Consider the following 18123-nt stretch of genomic DNA (forward strand, 5'->3'; position numbering starts at 1 on the left):
CCATCACAGACCACTCCAGTATGTCCACCAGCATAATTCATAGTCAGTAACCGATTTCCGTCAATGATTCCTCCTCTGCCCTTTAAGGTTTATGCATGCTTTTCTAAGATAAGAAAGGGACTAGTTCTTGTATGTAGACAAGCATTCAGGTTCAAGCTGCTCTAGTATCCCAGAATGCATTTCTTACTTTCTCTCACAGAAACAGGCATACCACCCACTGTTCCGTCTCCCCACAGTGCTACACAGTCCTCTGAAAACTCTTCCTTGTTTGACATGGTAAGTCAGGTCCTTGCCGTGCCTCACTACCGGTATCAGCTTGGCTTCACAACCATACTACCTATCTAATTTTGTAACACCATTTTTATCCCCTGCAGAAACTTTCCTCATTTGCCATTGATCACTCGCTCGTCCAAAAGACACATGCTTGTTGATGTTTATGATAAATGCCCATTCTGCACATGCCTAAAATTCTTATAGTGATTGCATTCTGATTTTCTCTCATGAAGATGGCATTACCAATAGGGGTGGGCATAACTCGCATAATTTGCTGTGGCGTATTATAGAAAATTTACACATGATTATGCGGAATAACACCAGGAGCATAATATATCATATAGCCCTGTTTTCTTAGCCCACAATGTAGCCTCACATCCAAAATGGAACAAATGATGCATTCTGCGCTAAGACAATAGTGCTTAATATAACAGAACAAGAACAGCAGAAGCCTGTAGCCCCTGGCTCTCGTTATGCTTGTTGTTCCTGTGATCCTGCAGCAGTATTGCAGCCCCAAATTAATCTTAATTATGAAAGTGGGAATAATTGTGTAATCTTCGGTAGTTTCACGTGCAAGAGTAATGAGGAGTTACTGAAAACACTCCAATTCCTCCATATACTCCAACATAATTGAAATTTCGACCAGGCCTACATATCACCCACTGTCCTGCCCATATGTAGTGATACACAGCTCTCTGAAGTCTTGTACTTCCCTGACATGGTGAACTATTTTCACTGGCTTTTCTCATCGCATTGAAAAAGCCAGAGGCCTTCATGACTTTAAGGGGGGTGACACATGTTTGGTTGTCAGACAGACTTCTGTCCTTTACCTTTACAAACAAGAACAGAATTTCTGACTGAAATATTTAATGTCTTCCAATGTACAATATAAGCATCTGTTCCAATATTGGTGTGCCCTGTGTCCTCTGAGCCCTTTGAAGAATTAACTTATATGGATGATATTGGGTGTTTGAATTCCATTCATGTGTTTCTGCTAATTGTATATGATTATGACATGGAAAACCAATTTTTCATGTAATTAGAATCTTTTGGGCTGATTCAAAGACATATATACAAGTGTGTAAATGAGTATGACAGTAGTGCTTTTTTATGTACTCTTGCATGCCATTAGGCTTTGCCCCCCAAAGTAATATAGGCACAGTAAAGATTACTGTGTGAATGTTGGGTTGCAGCATGGGAAAAAATGAAAAGATTATTAAAAAAAAAAGATGCCCAACGATAACAGCTTGGCAAGGCTTCCCATCACAGACCCCTACGCAGTGCATCTCACTGAACTCCTGCTGCCAGTAGTTCCACTGCCACAGCAAAAAGTAGTGGGGAGAGAGGGCACCCCTACCTGATGCCTCGCACAGTTCAAACTCCTCCGACGGTACACTGTTCAGCTGCATTCGTGCCGTTAGCCTATAACACTAAAGCTGTACCGATCACTATATGTCAGCATATAGAACCACATATGCTTGAGTAGGGCTGTCAAATAGAGGCACTTCAGAGAGCCAAATGCCTTCTCGGTGTCTAGCGCCATGAGAAAGCCTGACTCCTCTATGCTAATCCATTGGACCAGGCAGTTCAAGAGCCATCAGAGATTATGATGAGTGGATCTTTGCGATATGAACCCCGACTTGCTCTACACATTTAGCAGGAAGATCAGCCTATATGAGGTGGAGTCATCTGGGGACTTTTTGGTGTTATGGATTAGCACCGCCCATGCCTGTCCAAATGTCTCAGGGGAATTTTGCCCCTCAACCAATCCTCACAGAGCAGAGTGTAGCCACTTGAGCACCATGCTCTTCACACATTTGAAGAACTCTGCATGGAAACAATTAGGACACAGGGCCTTCATGCTTTTAAGCTGTGTCAGAGCCTGGGCAGTTTCTCTTCCTGTAACCTCCTCATTGATCGAGTCATGGGCCTCCTCACACAGTCACATCACCAGAAGATTCCAAATAAACTCCGGCAAGCCCTCCATTGCCTCCTGTAACAGCCAGGAAGCATAAAGCCAGTGAAGGCCCAGGTTATAGCCACAGACGTCACTGCCCTACCCCCAGCATACTGACAACCAGGATGAACTGCTGGCCCTCCTCTTTCAGGGCCAGCCAGGCCAACAGCTTCCCCCATCTTATGCCCTGTCTTGAGGAGCATAGATCATGTTCCGCCAATCCCGATACAGGGGCCTCACCTCCTGATGAACTAACCATCTATATTCCAGCCTCAACGGTCAGATCCTGGACTTGCATCAGATTCTGCAGTTTCACATAGGCCACCTCAACTTTCGATAGATCCCTCTCCAACTATGTCACAATATGGTGCTGTTAGAAATGGGGTCTTTGGTTGGCAGTCAGGTTACCCCATGTCCAAGCAAAGACCCTCACTCTAGTCAGGGTAAGTCACACACAATCCAAATTATCCTGTGCCCACCCTCTGGTAGCTTGGCACTGAGCAGTCAGGCTTAACTTAGAAGGCAATGTGTAAAGTATTTGTGCAATAAATAATACAACAACACCATATAGCACCATATAAATACACCACACAGTGTTTAGAAAAATGTATAATATTTATCTGGTTAAATGCGGGTCAAAACGATCAAAGATGCAATAAGTAAATGTAAAGATATCACTGAAAATTGATATAAAGTGTCTTAAGTTTTTTAAAAGCAAACAAAACCTCTTTCAAGCACAAAGTACGTGGTTCCGGTGAAAAATCTCCGCAAAGGGCCACAGAGGAGGAGAATCGTGGAAACAAAGGGGTGTGTGTGGATTTCTAGGGCTGCACACGACGATGCGCCATTTAGTTTCCATGCAGGGACGGCTGTGCGTCGATTTCCGGCACTCAGTCATTGACCCTCTTCGGGTTGCGGGGTTTTCAGATGCCCTGGGGTCTGTGCATGGAATTCTGGGCTTGCGGAGCAAAGTCAAAAGCTCTGTGTCGATTCGGTGGGCGTTGTGTGCAATTTTCTCCCACACGGCAGGTGCTGCGTCGATTGCCCTCTGGAAGTCAGGCTGCGTCATCCCAGGTCGGCTGTGCGTCGATCCGATAGGCCATGCGTGGAAGTTCTGGTGGCAACTCAGGCGCTGCATCAATCTTCTCCTTGCAAAGTTGCTCTGCGTCGTTCCAGTTCAGCGTCCAGTGAATTTCTCACCGCGGAGCAGGCTGTTTATCGGTTTTAGCAAGCTGTGCATCTAATTTTCACTGCACAAGGAGTCCAGTTGCAAGAGAGAAGTCTTTTTGGTCCTGAAACTTCAGGGAACAGGAGGCAAGCTCTATCCAAGCCCTTGGAGAGCACTTCTTCATCACAGCCAGAGAGCAGCAAGGCAGCAGGGCAACAGCAAGGCTGCAGTCCTTCACAGAAAGAAGTTAGTTGAGTCCTTTGGGCAGCCAGACAGTTCTTCTTGGCAGGATGCAGGTTCTGGTTCCAGTTTTCTTCTCCAGGAAATGTCTGTGAGGTAGAGTCTCTACCCAAAGAAGTGTCTAAAGTCTGTGGGTTTGGGTGCTTTTCTTATACCCATTTTGGCCTTTGAAGTATGCTTAATTCAAAGGAAAGTCTCACTTGATTGTGAAATCCTGCCATGCTCAGGCAAGGCCTCAGACACACACCAGGGGGTTAGAGATGTATTATATGAGGGCAGACAGAGTCATTTTAGGTGCAAGTGACCACTCCTCCCCTCCCTCCTAGCACAGATGGATCATTGGAATATGCAGGCTGAACCCCAGCCCTCTTTGTGTCACTGTCTGGAGAGAGGTGCAAAGAGCCCAACTGTCAAGCTAACCCAGACAGGGAATCCACAAACAGGCAGAGTCACAAAAATGGTTCAAGCAAGAAAAAATCCACATTCTAAAAGTGGCATTTTCAAACGCACAATCTTAAAACCAACTTTACAAAAATATGTTTTTTTAATTTGTGAGTTCAGAGGTCCCAAATTCCACAAGGGTGTCTTATATGTAGAAAAAAGGAAGGGTTAGGCCTGACAAGTGAGAACACTTTCCAAGTTGAATTTATAGTTTAAAACAGCACACACAGACACTGCAGTGGCAGGTCTGAGACATGATTACAGTGCTACTTATGTGGGTGGTACAATCAGTGCTGCAGGCCCACTAGTAGCATTTGATTTACAGGCCCTGGGCACCTCTAGTGCACTTTACTAGGGATTTACTAGTAAATCAAATATGCCAGTCATGGATAAACCAATTAACAGTACAATTTACACAGAGAGCATATGCACTATAGCTCTGGTTAATAGTGGTAAAGTGTTCAGAGTTTAAAAAAAAACAGAAATAGGAGGAAGGAGACAAAAAATTGGGGGATGACCGTGCAAAAAGGGCCAGGTCCAACAGGTGCCTCTCTTTGTGTTAACCTGCTGTGTGTGCAATTAGCTGTCCTCTTACCACGCCTCCCACAGCACCATCCCCTAGGACACCGACCATTCATTGTCCCAAAAGCATTGACTCAAGACTTCCATAGCATAGCAGCACAAATCCCAGTTTATCACTTCCTATGCATCCTGGTGCCAACTAATGTAATGGCAGGGCCCGGATCGCCCACACCTCTGTGACGATCGAGGAGTGATCCAAAATGCCTCTTGCCAGGTAGATGGTGTTCCTGTTTCTAAAGTGCTGCAGCCACAGAACAAAAAAAATGATCAGGGCCTCCGCTGATTAGCCAGTGTGAACGAATAACTTGAACCTACCCTAGCCCAGGAAGTCACATTGAGAACCCTTTAGATGTATTTCTTGCAGCAGAAACTAGTCTGGCACCCGTCTTGCAAAATACCTCCGCACCACCCCCTACTTCAGCTTGTTCCCAAGTCCATTCACATTCAAAGATAGAACTCTAAGGGAAGTGTCCCTGGTTGCATGTTGGGATCCCACTCTTGCTAATGTCTGGGAAGTGTCTGCACAGCCACCAACTACTCCTCTGCCTCAATAACTCAATTGAAAATGATACTGCCATAGTTCCCATTATATGCCCCCCCATGCATCCCTTCCCTGCCACCTCATGCAGTGGGTGTAGAACAACCCAACCCCCCAAAACTCCTGAGACACCTGCCGCACCCCCAAAAGTTTGTATTGCTTACCATCAACTCCAGTGAGTCCATTGGGGTGGTGCTTGGCCAGTCCCATTGGTTCAAGGACATGCAAAAGACAAAAACCCCCATGGCTTCCCACCCACCCAACATTGCCAAGACTATTGTCAATTCCTCATCACTGGAGTAGTTCCTCAGACAAGATTGACACTGTCATTGGGGTAATTCTCAGGAGGTGCATCTCTTCAGCAGACACACTGGAGCTCACTGAGCTGACATCAGATGGCTCCGAGACAGTATCAAAGGCCTTCCAATGATTCACTGAGGGCTTCAGAAGACCACTCTGCAATGCCACAACCACCTTGCCCCTTTCAGTGCGGGCCTCTCCACTGGTGGGACTCACCCTTGACCCCCCAGGCTGACTTGGCTGCTGAGTCTGCCATTCAGGGGAACCATCTATAATCTGATCCTGTGGCATCAGGTGACTCTGCCTCTCCAGCCAATCCCACACCTCCTTCGCATGCATAAAAATGTGCATCATAGGGCCCACCTTGACCCGGAGATAGGCTGTTAACAACAAGGCAGATTTGAAATTGATTTGTTGCAAATGTTTCTTGAGGGTCAGTTGTCAATACTCCAGGGCGTGGGCATGCGCCATCTGCAGTATATGGTCTCGGTCCCTAAAGTTCTTAAATGAGCCACAATGGGTCTAGGCTGTGCCCTAGGCATTGTAGGCTAGTGCAGGAACTTATGCTCCCTCTCCACAGAGAACAGTGGCATCCCCATCCATCCCAGTACCACAGCAGCCCTGCACAGCTCAGTTGAGGAGCCTTAAGCCTTCTCTGGAACTCCCATCAATCAAACATTATTCTGTTGGGAGCATCTCTCTGCATCCTCTACCTTTACAGGGAGCCTGGTCAGCCACCCCAGATGATCTGCCACTGTTGGGTGAATCTGGGCCATGGGCGATTTGACATTTGTTAACCACTCAGCAAACATGGCGTGTGCTGCCTCCACATGACTCATATCAGTCACCGCAGCTTCATGTCCCAAATAGCTATTAGTATTGTGGCCATGTGAGTCTCCATGTCCATGATGGGGCCGGGTGGTCCAGGCCATCCGTTGCTGATGATGAGCACCCCTGCTTGATGCACACCATTTCAAGAACCCACAGTCCATGCGACCTGCTCCATCACCTGAGCACCCACCAGTTATTTGCAGGCCACACCGATCTCAGCCGGATCCTCACTTGGCACCAGATTCCAGGCCAGAGGAATGGGGGTAGGGATTTGCAGGGTACCCTGAAGAGACTGGGTGCTCCAACAAGGGTCCACCCTCCCCCACCGCAGGGGACAGCTGGAACCATTCAAGGGACACACCTCCCAGTCCACTCCTAGGCTCTTTAACACCCATACTGCTCTGTCAGCACCAGTCCCTGACAGCACCCTCAGCTGCACAGGTCCCAGTCTCTCTCCTGTGGCCAATCCACTGCAGAGGAACCTGCTTCTGCCCCCAGCAGTACTTGAAGCCAATGTGTCCCCAGGACCCAGAAACATCACTCCGGAGCATCCTCCAGTGGCAAGAAGTTCATTCTTGGACTTGGTCAAATATTTATTACAAATCCAATTAATTGCTAAAGTCAGATTTGTAAAACAGATTTTACAAAAAATACTTTAAAAAAGACACATTTAACCTGCCTAAAGTCTCTAGAAGCCCATTTTCCCACAGCCCAACTGTCACCCACTAGTCAATTTATTCTTTGATGAGGTCTGATTTGTCTGTCAGAGCTGAGACAAAGTCCTTGGATGTGGACCGAGATAGACCTTCAATTGATGCAGTGGCCTGGGGGCTGTGCCCCACCCCTTGCATATCCTGAAAGGATGCTCACACTGTCACTGCCAGATGTAGCTAACACCTGGGTCTGCCTCCCTTTTGTCTTTCTAGCCAGCCTGGCTCCAATCCCAGAGGAACACAAACTGACCATTTTACCAGTTTTGAATGACCCCAGAGAAGGGGTTGTTAATTTCTCTGACCACACCTCTAGAGAGTTCTGAGCATTGGAAATTAGTTTCTGCTGTCTTGAATTGAGGGAGAAAGGCACACCATGGGACTGTTTGTAGTGGATCACACAAGAACTTCTGCAAAGGTAGGTAGGGTTACCAGGAACCATTTTCTTTTACCTTTTACCTACCGGTAAAGGAGGGGCCAGGAGTCACCCTCCAACCACAGGATAGTGCCAATCATAATTGTTGCACCCCTGAGCATTCTTTTCAGAACACTACTGGACCTGTGAAAGACAGAAGAAGGACTGCACTTGATGTCTAGACCTATGAAGAGAACCCTAAGGTCTGGTCATGCTTCCACTTGTACTCAGGTCTAAGAAGTGAACTCCAAGGGCCATTTAGCTGAAGTCCTGTTAAGCCTCATGGACACAAAAAAAAACAAGAAGCCCACTTTTGAGGACGTGCATGGCTTCCAGTTCCTGATGGACCTGCCCTGGACCCTGTTTGTGGTTTTTATTGGAGCTAGTCATCTCTCCTCCCTCCTGTGCTGTTCCTGAGGTCCTGGAGCCCTTGGCTGGTGTCAGAGTGAACTCCTCACAGAACTCCATAGCACTAGACTTAAAAACTTTTTCAAGACTTTTTGCTTTGAAAACCAACAGCTCCTCTGCTATGGTAGAGGAGAGTCGCCTCCTTGCGAGCGGCAGCCTCTACAATCCTTTAATAACAAAACAATAATAAACTGTGTTTATTAATATTTTGTTTTTGAAGGGCCTGTGCCATGGGGGATAAGGGGCATGCGGAGGGAGTGCACTGTGCACTCCCCTCAGTGCACATCTGTGTTTGGCTGACCATGTCAATGTTGTAGAGCTGGAGAGCGCAGGCACAGGCTCCCAGTTTTCCTGGTAGCGCCCTGGCTGGGTGCTCCAGCCAATCCTAATGCTGCTTTCATGAAGCGTTAGGATTGGTTGTAGGGCAGGCTGGGAGCCTGTGCCTGCCTGCAGTGACCAGGAAAGAGGAGCAGAGCAGTGCGACGGTGGATCAGTTATGTTTTTAAATTTTTGGGGGGTGAAATTAATTGTTTTTTTCCCACCAGCCCCATGCCTCCACGCACCTTTATCGCACGGCGAGCCATGACTGGGACCAATGTAAGACCCAGATCAACCTGCCAAGCCGATTTCCTTGGGGTGCTTCCCGGTGCCATAACTCTCCCCTGCCAGTCTCTGCAGCAGCAATTCCATTTCAGCTGACCCAATGCCAACCTTCAGTCTGATAACTAGTGGAGATGCAGGATGCAGCATGCTGCTATACTTTACCTCATGTCTTGTAATCTTGTTAAATATTTAGGGATGACATATTTTCTAGTATTAATTTGGTCTGTAATTGTGGCCTCTGAAACATGGTGACAAGGATTCTTTTTAAATGCATCTCTAAGATTAAATATTTTCACCAAGATAGAAATATGGCTCATTAACGTTTTGATGAAGGATAAAAGACTTAAAAAGTAAAGGAAAGGGAAGTCTGGATTTATTGTTCAAAATTGGATCGGTTCACTTAGTACACATCAAAAACATGTCTTAGTAAATGAGGGGGTGCATTAACACGTTCAAGAATATTTTGGTTGACTTCCTAGGACCTAACCTGTAAGACTGTAAGACTTTCACCTTGTTAATCGCTCTGTCTCCCCAGTACTACTTTCCTAATATTTCCCTTAATTATGATATATTGCCATGTAGGTTGGAAATGGTTATTTTTCCCCATATAATTTATTTTCTTTAGATACTTGAAACCATAATATTACTCAACAAAAAATAAAGACCATACAAAACACATGTACTTCATGTGGTCAATACATGTATCTCATATCTGATTTCTCACAGACATCTACATGTTTCTACCTTCTTTCACCCCAGGAAAAAACACCTCTTGACTCCTGGGTGACAACTAACACAGCAGTGTCCTACATCTAAGGGGCATCTTTATGAGGCAGGAATGTGCCATATTTAAGGCATGCAGTGCGTTCCTGACATTTCCCCCTGCGCTGGTGCACAAGGGTTGCCTATTGCCAACTCAGGCATGTTTGCACCATTATTCAGGGGTGCCTGTGTTGCATGCAGGATTGTTTTTCTGTAGGAAGGGGCACGTTTCTACATAAAATACAATCCTGGGAATGCAGCACACATTGAAAGAGGAAGAAACAAGGATCAATTGAGATATTTTTCTATTTCTCTCTGTTACTCCTCCCCTGGGAAGGTGTAAGATTTTAGTGCATCCACAGGTTTACAAGTTCTTGTAAATCTGGAGATGCATCAAAATACATGGGAGTTGCAAGGGAACACCCACTGCAACACCAATGGAACGCCTACCTAGGGCAGAGTAGCACAATGCAGTGATTTGTGCTGCATTGCCCTACTCAAGATTTATGAGGCCACTCACAGCCACACAATGTGACTTTGTGGGGCTTCATAAATCTGACTTAGAGGTTTGCTTGCACATGTACCATGCTGCTTGATACATATGTGACCCAAACCTCTTATAAATATGCCCCATAGCACCTTGAGCATGAGATATAGTGATTGCTTGGGCTGACCTACATATACTTTAGATCAGTGTTGATTATGTTTTAATCACTCCTGTCTGATTCTTTTTTTCTAGGGGATTGTCCAAGCTGTGAATGCAATTTTGGAAACTAATGATGAATCACTGATAGAAGCTCTGCAGCAAATTACACGTTCCCTGGAAAAGATGAAAGAAGTATTCAAGAAAATGCATGGTATTGTAGGAACGTTTGTGATGTCATGTATTATCCAAAAATGTAAATTGAAATGATTTGCAGTTGAACATTTTAGAATATTTGAAAAACAAGACTACCAAGTTGCACATTTCAAAGTGAAGTCTGGTTCTTTCCCAATTTTTGTTAACAAGAATTGATAGCTTGCCAATCAATGCAGTGAAAGCATAAATTAGCAATTTAATTTATGAAGAATCTGTCCATTTACCATGTGGTTTATTCAAGCATGGCCTTTTTGCTGACATCCCCAGTTTTAGAAATGTATTGTAAATTTAGGGTCTGAACAAATACTATCCTCATTGGAACAACATGGCTATCACGATTGGCAGCCCATCAGAAAATGGTGCCATTTCTTTAATGAGAGAGTGTTTTTGCAATCTTTTTAATTAACACATGCTCAAAGCAGATGGCAATCTCCCACACCTCATCCTGCAGTATGATTGTCTGAGCAATAAACACAGTCAGATCTTCCTCCACTGTTAAATCCTGGTATTCTACTAGGCAGCATGACTACCTTAATACTGTAATTACTACCCTTTTATGGGTCTTGAATCTTAACAAAATGGCTGTGGTCTTGAGAGCCTCAGGGAGGTAAGCACTATTTTTTCCAATTGATTAATGTTTCTCCCCGCATTCAGGATGTAGTAAAGTTGTAAAAATGAACTTAGTCTGAGTTTTGACAAATTACATATGGTTTTGGTGCTGGGAGGACCACATTGGCTTGTCGGTGTAAATACTGTACTCTTGCCCCTCTTAAATTCTACCAAAATGTATCAGTATCAGCCAATTCTGAATTTTTAACCTTGCTCAAAAACTCCAGTCTACTTTTAGTCAGGCCTCCATTGTACTAAACTTAGGCGTGTGATCTGAAATGTTATGAACTATAGGATACCGGATATTTGGTTGACAGGGATGAAAACCTTTCTTAAGCAAAAAACACAATCCTTGTCAGGGTGAAACTCAAAAGTCACTAAATTAACCTGTGCTTTCTCTCTTGTAGCTTGGCACAAAAAAGTCAGGCTTAACCTAGAGGTAATGTGTAAAGTATTTAGACAGCACCCAAGCAGCAATAAAGTGAAAACACAACACAAGAAAAATACCACACCAAATTAGAGAGAAACGAGTAAATTGTATTAAATACAATCACAGCAGAACAACAAAATTCCAAACAGTAGAACAAGATACATTGAATTTAAAAATGTTGGGTAAGTATAGCACCACTTGCAATCATCTGGTCATGTTAGACTGGAGGAAAGCCACAAGTTCAGTCCAGGGACAGAGACCAAGTTAGTCCTGCTGAAAAAGTTAAATTCTCAAAGTCTGGCTCAAAGAGTCCAGTTTGCAGTGGAGAAGGTGTGATGTCCTGTTTTAAATAATTTCACAGTGTGAATTGGCCCTTGCGTCACTCCTTCCCCATCTACCTCCTGTGTGTGTATGCATGGCAATCACAGTGCGCTGTTTTAGAATGTTGGGGGGTGGGTGAAGGGCATTCAGTGAAGAAATTGACAAAATAAAGAAGCGTTTTACTTGGCTCTTGCCTCCTAATTATTGCATAGGAAAATTGGCGACGATTACAGGATCTGAATACTACAATACCTTCAGCTCCATTGTAGTGATGTGAAGCAGTGCCATTAGCCTCCTCAGGTTCTTGATTTAATCTACTCTTTCCTGTTGTGAAGAGTAGGGAGGAGTGCCTGTTGACTCCTGTCATCTCTAGTAACACGCCCATGCTGGCTTCTGGTTCTTCCTGCTTGCTGCTTCCAACACCTTTGCACCACACTGACTGGCCCCTGGGAGGGGTTCAAGAATCCTATGGTGAGTGGATTAACCCTTGAATCCACAGAATTTTTATAAGAAGTAATACTCTTAGTGAACAGCAGATGGAGCCAAATCCTCAACAGTGACAATGTTACATAATTGCACTGCATGCTTAAAACATTTGTGAACAATCACCGAGCCTTACTTCACAGTAATAGTGTGATTCCTGCTAATTAGTGTCAACATGGCTGACATAGTGAATGTAGTGGTAATTACAGGCACTTTCTTAGAAATGCCAGGGCCACACACAGAAAGTTGGACAAGTGGATCAGACGATTTTAAAAGCACTTGGAGGCCATTGATGGGACCAAATATAAACCTACAGGAAACAAACCATGATGTAAAATTGTTTAGGAACTGAAATAAGAAGGTTGTTTGAAGAATTATTTTGGTATGACTATGAGTGTTATTATGGAAAGATTCAATTTTACTACCAGTACCAAGCACCTAGTACGTTCATTGAGTCTTATGTACCAACTCTTATGATGTTGGCCACTACCTGTTCTTCTAGAGACAAGGATGACATGATTACCAACAGGTGGTGATGTGCACAACTTGTGTAAAAGCACAAGAGAACTATTGTGTCATCTCAATCCTACACTGTAGAATGTGATTTCTACTATAAAGAGCATCAAGAGGTCTGTCAAGGGACTGAAGTTACTGCACAAACCTGGCAACCAACATGCAGAAGTCAATCTAGTACTAAAAGAAGGAAAATCATCGACACACCAGTTAAGAAAGAACAGCTAAAATAGCAATCCAAATTTAAGCAGTACTGAATTAACATGTTAGTGCTGCAGGTCCAATACACACTCAGCATCCAACAGAGGATGTCCTGCTTTAGGCAAAAGATTTAATGGATGGGGTAAAACAAGAAATTTCCTTAAAGGTTGCAAAACCTCTTGTTTCACATAAGTCTTCAGAGTGACAGAACATAAGTCAGTAGAAGGCTCAGATGACAGTGAAATGATGGAAAATGTAGTATTACTTGTAGCCATTGTCAACAAGGAAGATATAGATAATCACTGTAAGTGTGACATTCATGTGAATGGAGAAAGTGTGGAGATGCTGGTGGATGCTGGGTCCAGAATCATCATTCTATGAAAAAACACTTATGAAAACAAGCCAGCAGGATCATTCCAGAAAAAATAATTCTGGAAGGAGTCTTTAATGCACAATTGACCTTCTAGGAAAAGAATACTTCAATAAATGTTTATGAAGTAGACTACAATGTCAATATCCTTGGCTGGTTAGAACAGCACAAGCTAAGGATATTAATTAATCCATGCCAACCTCCCTATGTGTTCAGCATCCAAGAAGATGTTTTAGATACAATTCTTGAGGAGTACAAAGGGGTATTCAGTGACAAACTGGGCTGCTTAAAGAATTTCAAACATGAGATAATTTTAAGAAAAAACACGCAGCCCATCAAACAACATGTTACGAGTGTATCTTTGTCAGCTCACGCGGAGGTCAAGTCATTCTGAAGGATCGATGTGTCAATTGAATAATTGAACCAATCACTGCATCATAGTGTTTATAAATTGATCTTTGCCAACTTAACTGCCATATAGTAGCTGATTGTCAGCACTTGCCACTAATAAACAAAATGGTAATGACATTGGACCAAGCAAAAGTCTTTACAACGCTAGACTTCAGTACACCCTATTATCAAATACAATTGGATGAAGGGTCAAAGAATTACACTACATTTTTCAGCTCCAGAGGGTGCTTACTAGTTTTGCAGATTACCTTTTGAGCTGTGTTCAACATCTGCTGTCTTTCAGGGGGTAATGAATGAACTCTTCTCAGGGATGGAAGGTGTAAGATCATTTAACGATGACATACTATCTTACAGCAAAACAGAGGAGGAACAAATGTCTGTTTTTACAGAAACTGTTGTAAAGAGTGCAAGACAGCGATCTCACATTACAGAACAACCAATGTAAATTTCTCAAAGTAACAGTTGAATTCCTTGGGCACCTCATTGACGAACATGGCATTTGACCAAAGCCATCTTTAACATCTGCAATCTCAAAAAGTCACCAACATCAACCAACAAGGAACATCATTTTCGAGCATGTGTGAATTCCACTCCAAAATCATACAGAACTACGCCATAAAGATCGAACCTCTTCAGAAATCGACAAAGAAAGATGCTAACTTTATATGGAATTAAAAATGTGTGCAAAGATTGAAGGATGTAAAAAGATAACTTGAGTTGGCACCATCCTGTAATCATTGAGTTAGAAATTACAAAGTATAGTAACTACAGATGCTAGCCAGGTTGGGTTGGGGGTGGTGCTCAGCCAGAAAACAGAAAAAGGGAAAAAAAGCATTGCAGTTGCATCACATAAGCTTAAAGTCTAGATACAATGTATTCAGTGATTGAACATGAGCTTTTGACCTGTGTCCGGGAGGTCACCAAGTTCAAATGTTTCCTGTGGGGCAAGTAGTTTATCATTTGCACAGACTATAAGCCACTGGGCAGAGTTTTGCAAGGAAAGGGTTCTAGTAAACCTATCCCAAGAATTGTTAAGTTACCCTGTATTTTGCAAGAGTACCAGATGGAGCACATTTCAGGTAGAGTGAACGTTTCCGCTGACTACTTGTCGTGAGCCCCTTGTGATAGTGAATCAGTTTGTGAAGGAGATGAGGACAATAATGATTTGCTGGTTGCATGTTTGTTTGATTGTAAAGAATCTGAAAGCGCCGTTACTAGGCAAGTGTGGATAACGGCTGTCAGAAAAGACAATATACCTGCAGAAATAAAAATGTACATAAATAAAGGATGGCAGTGGGACCAATCCTGAATGAAGCTTTAAGACTAAATTGTAAAAAAATAAATGACATTAATATTGTTGATGAACCCATTCTCAGAGGTGAGACACTGTTTGCCCCCACCTTCTTAAAGGAAAGTTAATATCCCTTGCGCATGAAGGCCATGTGGGAATGACAGGAACAAACCAAAACCTCAGGTAAAGATTTTAGTGGCCATCCATGGACCCTGATATTGAGATGTTTGTTAACTATTGTTCCGTCTGTGTCAAGGCAGATAAAACCATGAACACACACCATTGCCCCATGTCATCTGTAGAACTGACTGAAGGTCCTCGGATAAAGGCCAGAATTTACTTTTCTGGGCCAATGAATGCTTTGCCCCTAGTAATATGTAACTCCATTGCTGTAATAGACTATTTCAGTAAGTGGACTGAGTTTAATTTTGTGTCACAACCGACCACATTCTAGGTGGTGAAATTACTGAAGGAATTCCCTCATCAGTTAGTTTCTGATAATGGAGTGCAGTTTGTGTCCCAAGAACTCATTACATTCTTAAAAATAAATGGCATTAAACAGGTCATCCCTGTACTACCCCCAAAGCAATGGCAGGCTGAATGGGACAATCGCCTAATCAAAAAAAACATTCAGATGGCATTAAGGTCTCACATTCCCATAGAGGAGGCCCTTAGAACCAGATTGTGGTCTTCCGTACCACTTCATGCACACAACAGGAAGATTAACTATCACGCAATTGCAACCATACTGGTCTTTAGCATGGAGGAAGTGGGAAAAGAAGATCATGAAAGAGATAAAAATTAGAAGCTTGGTAGAATAAACTCAAAAATGTATGTGTAGTGAATACAATGCCGGAAATGTAGTCAAGGAGATGTATTTACATGCTGGTGATGTGGTGAGAGTGAAATACCCTAGAAAGGGAGTTATTATGAGCAAGTACAGTGAACCTAGACACGCGGTTACGACCAGAGGTACTGTTGCTTTGTTAGACAATGTCCAGGGGTCAAATCAATCAAATATTCTTCGCATTAGCCCTCAAGAACTATTGGGCAGTCATGAAGCTGGTCAAGTTGATGTACCTGAGTTAACCAAAAATGCCAACAACAGAAAGCAATGCATAACAAGCAATGTTAATGTCACAGGTGGCGATTTTTCTACTGTTTCTTCTTCTACAATTGCAACTAACCCTAGTGGTACTGCTATGGCTAGAAGAAAAATTCTACTGCCTATCAGATTATATGATTATGTATCAAGCTAGTTGTTGATAAAATGGAAAAGATTAAGGGGGTTATTCCAACTTTGGAGGAGGTGTTAATCTGTCCCAAAAGTGACAGTAAAGTGACGGATATACCACCAGCCGTATTACGAGTCCATTATATCCTATTCTCCAAAGTTGTTCTTGCCCCCTAAATGTCCTGTTTTAATATATTTCACAGTGTGAACTGGCTCTTGTTTTGCTCCTTTCCTCCTTCCCCACCGACGTTGTGTGTGTTTGTGTGTGTGTGTGTGTGGGTGTGTGTGTGTGTGTGTGTGTGAGCAGCGATCACCGAGTGCTGCTGTAAAATGTTGGAGAGGAAACAAGCAAACAGGACCGTCATTGGAATTCAGTGAAGGAATTGACAAAATAAAAAAGTGCTTCACTTGACTCTTGTCTCCTCATTACTACAGAGGCCACAAAGGGCAGGTAAAGCATTTTAAATGGTCATTGATGTAACGCGAAGAGCAAGCCTGGTGCCACAGATGGTCATCGCTGTCACAAATCTCAGAGTGAATATGTGCATCACTAAAAACCTGCTCATCCTAAATGGCATGTCAAAGATCTGAGAGCACTGTTTATTTTGAGCTCATAGTTGCAGGTGAGGCACACCAGCACTCATGTTTAAGGACCAACAATTATTTCTTTAAAAAAATCGTTGATGCAGAGCAAGACAGATAAAAACAAAAAACGAGAAAGATAGAAGAAGAGAAAATCTGAAAAACAGTGACAAAAGCTAAAATTAAGAATAAAAAAGATCCTGCAAGACTGAGATAAAGAGTCAGGGAGTGTCTGGTAGAAGATTACAGAGGCATGAGACAGAATGGTGGTCTGCCATCTTTGTGAGTACAAATGCTACATAGATGCTGCCAGGCTATTATGACTTGAAACATTTTACAAAGGTGCATACCATTAGATCTGTTGCTATGGGTAGTTACTACCTACACAATCTTTATATATGAGCCAGATAGCATTGTGTAAAGGCAGCCACTTAAACCAGTAACATTTATCTTTTTCTAAAATGGAATGAAAATTATGAATCTGTGAAAATCGCTCCTACCAGAATTGTTACTAGAGTTATAATAAATTCACTCACACATTCAAGACTCTGGGCCGGATTTATAATGTGGCGGAAGGCTTGTATCTCCGCCAGTGCGTAAGAGTAAATTAATCCATCACCCTCACAGAAATACCATCTGACATATTTAGAAATGGCTGTCTAGCAGGCAGTCATTTTCTAAAGTATTGCTAGGAACCACAGTCACAGCATTTTCTGTCAAAGATTTTTGAAGTTTAGTGCAGGGCTTCGTAAATATCACAAAGCCCTGCATCAAACTGTTTTGCCAAAGCAGGATTTTCTTTTTGAAAATAAAAAATGAAAATGCTCTCCTCTCCAGGGGAGTCATCTCTCATTTTGAGAGAAGCATTTAACAGTTTCACTGCCTATATTGACAGGGTTTTTTTGGCAGTGATGGGCAGTGAAAACAGACCTCTAATTCTACCCATCTAAATTAGGTGGACGGAATTAGAGGTCCGTCTCCAATGGCCCTTACTCCACAGGGCCAGGGAAGGGGTTTAATCATGGCAGAGATGGAGTAGTCCCCGCTATGAATAAACTCAAGTTTCACAAGTATGTAAATACGGCCGGAGGACCATTATGTAGGTGATACACATATTATGTTGCTGTTGCATTGGAGTATTCTTATCGCCAACATGTAAATCAGGTCCAGAGTTTTGGAACTGTCAGTTTTTGTGGTAAAATATAATTTTGAGTGTCCAAAGAGGAGTATTTTTTTTCTAGTTAAGAGAAGATCTGATTATATCCCCATGTTGAAAAGGGGGAACAAATTAGGTTCTTCCCACAAAGGCATTCATTACTAAGGCTATTCCACTGTGGTGGTTTAAACTAGTCCTGCAGATAGAAGGCTGAATGCCATTTGTTGTCCTAAATAAGAAAAACATCCTATTTTAACTGTGGAAGTTGTGGGGATTACCATGCTGCCAATGTTGCACTACGACAGTTCCTTCTGTGGTACAAAGACAAGCAACTGCAGAAAGATTTCAATATCTGTCAGTCCTTCTTTAAACATCTTCTGGAGAGATCAGCAAGAGGATCTCAAAGTTCCAAGCTATTCACATGGGCAGGGCTGA

General features: G+C 43.1%; 1 protein-coding gene across 2 annotated transcripts in view; it reads left to right on the top strand.

The window, feature by feature from the left end:
• The window catches only part of LOC138265923 (indoleamine 2,3-dioxygenase 2-like), a 260844-nt gene that overhangs the window by 217364 nt on the left and 25357 nt on the right, over positions 1-18123 (top strand). For both annotated transcript variants that reach the window (XM_069214114.1, XM_069214115.1), the window contains one exon: positions 9968-10085. In XM_069214114.1, the coding sequence (XP_069070215.1) occupies positions 9968-10085 (118 nt within the window). The remainder of the gene's footprint in view (positions 1-9967; positions 10086-18123) is intronic.

Source organism: Pleurodeles waltl, chromosome 11 (genome assembly GCF_031143425.1).
Source record: "Pleurodeles waltl isolate 20211129_DDA chromosome 11, aPleWal1.hap1.20221129, whole genome shotgun sequence".
Lineage (NCBI taxonomy): Eukaryota > Metazoa > Chordata > Amphibia > Caudata > Salamandridae > Pleurodeles > Pleurodeles waltl.